Here is an 8299-nt window from a genome sequence, read left to right on the forward strand (position 1 = left end):
TGTGTGTGTGTGTGTGTGTGTGTGTGTGTGTGTGTGTGTGTGTGTGTGGTATATGAGTAAACAGGCCTCTGTAGATGCCAAGTTATTTTCTCTTCAAGGGTTGAGCTTAATTCAAGAAGCCATAAATTAGATAAATTCGAGTTAACCCAGTACAACTTTCTGTAGCAAATTGAGTGTGGTAGAAGACATTTAAGTTTGAGCATCATGGGCTTGTGATCTCAAAAACTTAGTAAATGTTAGGAAAAGCACTAAACTTAGGAGGTAGTTGAAGTTGCTAAAACTCCCAATTTTAAAATGAGCGTGTCATAAATGATAAAGGCCTACAGTTTGCCGTGTTCTAAAACATTTAGTCCTCATATGTATTCACGGAAACTCCCAAGCTAGAAACTAACAGTCTAAAGAGTATGTTTACTTTAAAAAATAAAATTCTGGAGGAGTGGCTCCTTTAAATGCTATCTGACAAAAAGAAAATGGGTCTGTATAGAGTTCTCCGTGTCTTCAAATCAGAAATATGTTTTCATTGTCGGTAGCGCAGCTGTCTCTGGAGATCCCCGGGTTTGAGTTAAAGGAAAGCTGTCACTCGAGCAGCAGAGGGTGTGTGAGGAGCTCTGATCCCTGTGTATTCTCTATCAGTCTTACAGGCCAGTGGCTGCCTTCGCTGTCCTGCTCAATGTTGCCCCAACCCCACTGCCACTTCCATGCCAGGATAGCATCCTCCACCAAGCCAAGCCCCCAACCCCCATGCCAACCCTTACAGGCTGCCCTGTAGGTCAGGTCGCATCCTGCTGATTTGTGATCAAGCAGATAATGGTATATTTGCTCACACGTCCACATATAGCACGTTGAGTATGTTTTGAAATTTGAATTGCAGTCACGTCCCATTTCTAGAACTTCTCAACAAGTGACATCAGCTCGTGGGCATCTTTTGCTTTGGCAGCAAATGTGAGGTCTGCTGGCAGCCGGCAGACCAGCCTTGTCTGTGTTCACGAGCCGTGGGACGTTCTGACACTAAAGAAGGTTGCACTTCTGCCCCGTGTCTTACCTGAAAGGGCTGGGTTCTTCTCTGTTTTTGAAATAGGAGGAACTAGCCAGCCTCGTGTTTGGGAAACTAAAACACGTGACTTTTCCTTTGCTTATAATTTCAGGGAAATACTAGGACAAAGCTGTAGCTGAGCAGTGGTGAGATGAGAAGCAAGACATAAAATAGTCAAAACTATGCAAAATAGACCTGAGGAGAGGCTGCAACCACTAGTTACTGCCTACATGCTTATGCCTTGAGCTACGGTAGAGCTTTAGTATGTATGTATGTAGGTAGGTAGGTAGGTATCACCAGGAGAGGCCAATGAAACATAACTGTATGGGAATTTAAATTGGAGTGTTAAGTATTAATTTCTAATAATTACAAATGACTACATCATTTACATTAGCTGATGTTTGAGATGTCGTTTTATTCCCTTTGCTAACAGTTAGGTCTTGCTTATGAATTAACTACTTAACAAGCTTACTAAAATCTATAATTAAAAATTGGTCATACCTATTACTTGGTAACAGTTGTTGCTGTAAAAATGCACCTAATTTTGGTGAATAAAAAAAAAGTGTTCATGTTTTAAACAAAGTTTTCAATTTTTTTCTGGCTTGAAAACCATCTGATTATGACAGTATTGTCATACAACGTTCGTGAAGCTTGCTACTATTTTATTTATCTATTAGTGAAGGCCAAAGGTCTTCCTGAGCATGACCATGATTAAGTTAAAATTTGAATTAAACTGTTAATTCAGAAATAAGTTTTAAAGGAAAGCCTGTATGTAAAATGTTCAACTGAAGTCTGTTTTCATCAAATTTTATTTGCTTTTGTTTACAATGAAAATACTTCCTATGAAGTTTTTTTTATTTTTATTTTTTATTTCAGTGGCTGGGGATCCCTGTTACACTGTAGAGAAAGTGTAAATCTTTTTTTTTTTTTTTTCCTAGATGGATAAAAATGTTTTAAGGAATTAGCAGAACAAATACAAGGCAGCTACCCATTAGTAAGATGTGCTTAGAAGGCATTCCTTTTTTTTTTTTTTTTTTTTTTTTAAAGAATTAGGTTCATTTTATGTGTATGAATGTTTTCTTTGCATGTTTATGAGTGTGCTGGCTGCAGTGGCTGGTGCCCAGAGAGGCCAGAAGACAGGGTCCTTGCAAGTGTAGTTACAGACAGTTGTGAGCTGCCATGTGGGTGCTGGGAATTGATCTGGGGACCTCTGCAAGAGCAGCAAGCGCTCTTAATTGTTCAGCCGTCTTTCCAGGCTAGAAATGACTCTTGGTAAGTTTAGAAGTTACAACTGTCTGGATGTAAACCAGCCAGATCCAGAGAGTGAAGCCGTGAATGGGTGCAGGATCGCTGGCTTACGCAAACAAAGAGAACACGTGTGCAGCCGAATGCCTCCTAGGATAGGAATAGTGTGTCTTTGAGGACGTGGCAGTGCCTTCTTGCACTAAGTCACTGGTGTAAGGCACCTGCTGCCAGGCTGCTTGAAATGGGGAGCTGCAGCAGCACAGAGCTCTGCCTAGGTGGCCTGAGACAACACACACACACACACACACACACACACGCACGCACGCACGCACGCACGCAGGAACGCCCACTGAATGTGCGCTTTCATGAATTGTACATGAGTATAACATGAGGTAGAAAAAAGAGACCATTGAGAAAAGGGAATGTACACAGTCCGGGAATGGCTTGACTGTCCCTCTGATAGAAACTTGTTCTCTAAAACACGCCTTCTCAGTTCACAAGGCTCAATGTTTTCAGTAGTGTGGAGAGACACACACGAATGTAGTTCTCGGCTGAGCCAGCATTCTCACGGTCGCTTCTGCCAGAGCCCACCACTTACATCTCCTTAGCTCAGGATTCTGTTGCTGTGGGGTCAAGAGAAGATTAAAGCCACACAGCTTTTAGTTTTAATCAGATTCAAAAACATCTGATCGAGTGATTCCCCTTTGTCACATATTTTCTAAACCGCTATCACTCCTTCACCTGCTTTTTAAAAATATCTTCTGGCACATGTGCCAGTGTTTAATGAAACAAACCCAACGAGTAAATAGTACAATAGTAGATACGAGCCAGGAATTGATAAACTGCCTCCGTGGAACTCGGGGAGGTGGCAATAGATTGTTTTGCTTTTTTAAGTCTCACCCGTCAGGTCTTTTGCAACTCCCTGAATTTCAAGGCTTCTTTGCTTACCAGTGATTAAAAGTGACAGGAGATGAAGAAGATGAACTATGAATGTGACTTTAAGCAGATTCTAAATAAGCATTTTTTTTTTAATTGTAGGCATGCATTTCATTGTGTTTCAACTCCCCCCGTATACCCTGCAAAAAGTGTCTCGGACCTCAAACCTCACGTGACAAGCTCACCGCTACAGAGTTCTGACGCTGTCATCATCCACCCTGGAGCCATGCTGGCCATGCTGGACCTCCTGGCCTCTGTGGGCTCGGTGGCACAGCCGGAAGTAAGTTCTCTTCCTGCCCAGTGAACGAAAGGAAAGTGTGTTTACCTGAGGAGTCAGGGCCAGGGAGAGCATGCAGTGTCGCTGACCTATCACACCCACGCAAGGAAACCCCTGTTTGAGCCCTGCCTTCCAGACATCAGCTATGTTCTTGAATACGGTTTGTTTCCACTGGGGCCCAGGTGGTTGCTTCTTCGAGACTCAGTGTTTCCCCTGGTAAATCCAGTGGCGGCAATGGCAGAGAGGTGATCCAGAAGGAAAACTGCCTACAGATACCACAGTGGGCCTTCTCATCTGTTCTGTCTTGGGGCACTCAAAAGTTTGGGTTGCTTAGAGCTGGGGTGACTATTTTTGTTAAATGTTGTATGACTTCACGGGTGCGAATGACGAGCTTCCTTAAAGCTAGTTATCTATCACCATGAGAAAGAGTTGACACCCTGTATCTGGCGGTACGTAACTTTAATCCCAGTGCTGGGAAGGCAAAGCAAAGCCAGCCTCTGAGTTGTTGGCCAGCCTGGTCTGTGTGGTAAGTTCCTGGCTCCATAGTGAAGCCCTGCCTTAAAAAGGAAAGGGGACGTCACACCTGCTGTTTTTTCTGTGGAAGTAGAACCATCATTTGTGTCATTCAAAGACTCCAAGGAGAATAGAGTTCAGTCAGATGTGAGCGGAGCAAAATCAAAACTAGGGATTTCTGCCTGACCTTCTTCGTGAATTGCTATGTTTATTGCTTTGAGCTAATTTATGTGAATGTGTTTTCGAGTAACTAAAACCTCATGCTACAAGTGGTGCTTCCCATAGGAAGAACTGCCGCCTCGTCACTAAGGATGCCCTGGGGCATGTATCTCTTTGTTAACTTTAGCACGCTTTGGACCTTCAACTTGCCGTGGCCAATGTTTTGCAATCGCTGGTGCACACAGAGAGAAACCAGCAAGTCATGTGTGAAGCTGGTCTTCACGCACGGCTGCTGCAGAGGTGCAGCGCTGCCCTGGCCGACGAGGACCACGCCCTGCACCCGCCCCTGCAGCGTATGTTTGAACGCTTGGCCTCCCAGGCCTTGGAGCCCATGGTGCTGAGGTTAGTAGATTCGTCTTGGCATTTGCGTAAGTAAAGGCAGTTCTCAGAGCCTCTGCATGTGAGCCGAGGGGTTTTGCACTCTATTCTGACCTGTGGTGAAGGCCTGAGGTCTCGGGTACCCAGGAAGCTAGAGCAGGGGAATCACAAATGCTGGCCTGACTGGCGGTGATAGTCTGGGGACCTTAGTGCCATGCTGTCTCACAAGGGAAAGTGAGTGGAGCCTGAGGGTGTGGCTCAGCGGGAGCGCGCTTGCCTGGCATGCAAGAAGTCTCAGGTTCAGTTCCCAGGACCACAAGAAGTAACAGGTTTTCTTTCATGGACTTTAATATATGTTCAGCTAAATGTGGATAAGCCACAACCAGAATGGACAGACTGTTTGGATGTGCCACAATTCTAGACCTAGCACTCATGATACAAAGCGGAGGATTGTGGGTTAAGGCCAGATTGGCAAACCATGGTGGCACCTTGTCTTTATAGATAGACAGATAGAGAGATAGACGGATGTGCAGGAGGGGCTTACTAACAGCATTTTTATCTGTGGATGATTTTTCCCCTTGAATTTAGAAAGCTCATTTTCCTTTAACATAATACCATACTTCGTAAGAATAGGAATTCCTTTGTATTTAATTGAATTTACTTTGTATTTAAGGGTGTTTTGTAGTTAGACCTCTTTTTAAAATGGGCCTAGAGAGGTTGCTTAGCCGTTATGAGTGCATACTGCTCTTTCAGAAGACCCAGCACCCACGTCAGGCTTCCAACAACTGCTTTCCAGCTCCAGGGCATCCAACACCTCGTCTGCCCTCTGTAGACATTACACTTACCCACAAACCCACACAGACATATAGACACATGCATAAGGTGGAAAGTCAAATAGAATCGTTAAGAAAGACTTCACAAAGTGAAATATGTATGTAGTTATATACCCTAATAAACTTTATTTTAAAGTAATTCTATTTTTACACTTCTCTCACCCAGTTTTCTCCTCTGGTCTCATCTTCTGTCAGTGTATCACAGTATCAACAGGAAACTGACATCATATGATTTGCCCGCATGGACATTTAATTCTTCTTTTTGAGATCCATGTATGGGGACCTCCTTCTTTTAGGAGATGAGCATTTAGATAGTGCAGGCAGTTTATTGCCTGCAATCCTCTTGTCGCAGAGTCCTGGGTGCTGGGATTACAGGCACATACTAGGTGTATTTTACGTAACCAGTGTCTTGTGTGTGCTCCCCCTGTCCTGTCCACTCCTGCCCTCCCACCATCCTATGTACACCACTGCTCTGCTCTCCAGCGCTAGAATGTTGTCCTCTTGAAAATGTTTTGTTTGCATAGACACTATACAATATGTGACATTTAAAGGTTGATAATATTTATTGTCATTATGCTCCTAAGATGCACATGAGTTTAAAGTAGATCATTCATGTGCTCCTATGTATTGTTGAATAATATTCTATGGTGTGAACATACTGCAGTTTGTGAATCACTCAAAATTGTTATATATGTGTTTGTCTATGCATGTGTGTGTATGTGTGCATGTGTGTGTGTGTGTTTGCTGAGAATCAACCTAGGGCTCATGCCTGCTACATCTCCAGCTCAAGAAGAATGTATGTTTTGATTCAAGAGAAAAATGCTGTTTTAACAAATGAAGCTTGGTTAGTTTTTAAGCTTTTTTCTGGGGCTAGTGCAGTGGCTTAGCAGTTAAAATCTTTGGTTGCTATTGCAGCAGAGTCTGGCTTGATTTCCAGAACACATATGGGGACTTATAGCCCTCTTTAACTCCATGTCCAGGGCCTCTGTGGACACCAAGCACATAGAGGCCTAACACCCAAACACATAAAACTAAAATAAATCTTTTTTTTTAACACTTCTGTTTCTTTGAAATCAGAAAGTGAAGTAGATCTAGGAATACGTTCCATTGTTTCTTCTTTTAAACATGTACCTGTAGCTTGTTGTTCCAAGACCATACACTTCTTCCTGATTATTCTGTTCTCGTGTTAAAGTACTGTTATCACGCAACTTAAAAGGTTTTAAAAAAAAAAATAGTTGAGATTGTGATTTTTTGTGCCCATTCCAAAGTTATTGTTGATTAAGAAAAATACTCGACGTAAACATGAGCCAGACAGCATTGTATCTGATGGTGTGGTGCCTTAGGTGACAGGCTGCGAAGGAAGCCTACTGTGTGACTCCGACAGGGCTCTCTGCACCTCATCCAGGAGGACGTGCTTAACAGCTTGTATCTCCTAGCTCTTGCAACACCTTACACTTTCTGACTTAGAATAAGAACAGAAGTGGCTTATGTGTAACTGTTGTAGGTGTGGGATCTTGTTCCTCTGAGGCGTAAGAAAATGTCCGTAACCAGATAATGTAAGGCGCTTTATCACAGAAGCAGGAAATTAAAATACTATATAGTAAATTCTCTAACATCAGTGTTATTTAGGAATAGCAGTTTAGAAGTAGAATATGGAAGGCAGTTAAACAGATTAAATCCAGGGGGAAGCTCTTTGCAGTGAGAAAGTCAGAAGTGATGGTCCAGTAAACAGTACCACACTCATGAAATGAACAAGTCACGTTTGTGGGTGTGGTGAAAAGTGGGTGCGATGAAGCTGGACTAGAGGGTAGATTTTACGTCACCTGTGGCCTTCCGTGCTGGGCAGCCAGGGCCTCCACATGCCAGGCGTGAGCAGCCACTGAAGTCTTGAGCTAGGCAGTGACGGTCTGCAGGTTGGAATTTTGAAGGACACCGATGAGCAGATTGTGTTGGGACAAGGTGGGAGTCACAGGACGTGATAAGGATGCTTCTTGGATACAAAGACCGGGTGGTGAGTCAAGGCTGTATTAGAGGACTGAAGATGAAGGGGCGTGTCAGGGACAGTTTTAGGAAGTAGGTGCAGATTTGGGGGATTTTGTGAGTGTAGAAAGCAAAAGTAAATGAGAAGAATCCAAACATTTCGGTGGTACTGGGCAGCGGGTGACGTGTGGGAGTGCGGCACTTTGGCGTGCACAGCAGATGGACAGGTGTGTGGTGATTAGAGTCTGAAGTTAGCTTCACGCATAGCTTCATAATAACTTCCTTTTGTGCGGTAACTACTCCCTTATCATTCATTATGCCTCGCCCCCGACCCCTTGATGTGGTGTCTTGTTCTAGAATGTCCTCAGTCAAGGAGTAACTTCGCTTTCTCTCCTTTAGGGAGTTTCTGCGTTTGGCAAGCCCTTTGAACTGTGGTGCCTGGGACAAAAAACTGCTGAAACAATACAGGGTTCACAAACCAAGCTCGCTGAGCTATGAACCGGAGATGAGAAGTAAGCGGAGCTTTGAAATGCTGTGCCTTGCCTTATTTGGTTAATGAAATCCGTGTGGTGTTGGATATGTAGCAGAGTTTTTAAATGAAAAGAGACTAGCAGATTAGCCCCTGGCGTGGAGGAGGAACACCTTTATCTCCAGGGAGATATCTCCACACTCTCTTTCCCCAGCGACCTTTGAATGTTTAAATGGCGCAGGGTACCTAGAGGGTGGGAAATTAGAAATCACAACAAAAATACGATTGGGCCTGAGAGGGAAAGAAGGGAAGCCAGGTGGCTTCTGGTGTCAGGTGTCCCGTGGTTGGAGGGCAGGTGTCCTGTCATGGAGGGCAGGTGCCTTGTAGTTGGAGGGCAGGTGCCCTGTGATGGAGGGCAGGTGCCCTGTGATGGAGGGCAGGTGCCCTGTCATGGAGGGCAGGTGCCCTGTCATGGA

The 8299-nt window shown here is 44.1% G+C and overlaps 1 protein-coding gene across 7 annotated transcripts in view; it reads left to right on the top strand.

The window, feature by feature from the left end:
- The window catches only part of Wdfy3 (WD repeat and FYVE domain containing 3), a 215502-nt gene that overhangs the window by 108701 nt on the left and 98502 nt on the right, over positions 1 to 8299 (top strand). For all 7 annotated transcript variants that reach the window (XM_055594634.1, XM_055594637.1, XM_055594636.1 and 4 more), the window contains 3 exons: positions 3317 to 3494; positions 4351 to 4565; positions 7754 to 7866. In XM_055594634.1, coding sequence (XP_055450609.1) covers positions 3317 to 3494; positions 4351 to 4565; positions 7754 to 7866 — 506 coding nt within the window. The remainder of the gene's footprint in view (positions 1 to 3316; positions 3495 to 4350; positions 4566 to 7753; positions 7867 to 8299) is intronic.

This window comes from Psammomys obesus, unplaced genomic scaffold (genome assembly GCF_907164565.1).
Source record: "Psammomys obesus unplaced genomic scaffold, mPsaObe1.curated_primary_1811, whole genome shotgun sequence".
Taxonomy (NCBI): Eukaryota; Metazoa; Chordata; class Mammalia; order Rodentia; family Muridae; genus Psammomys; species Psammomys obesus.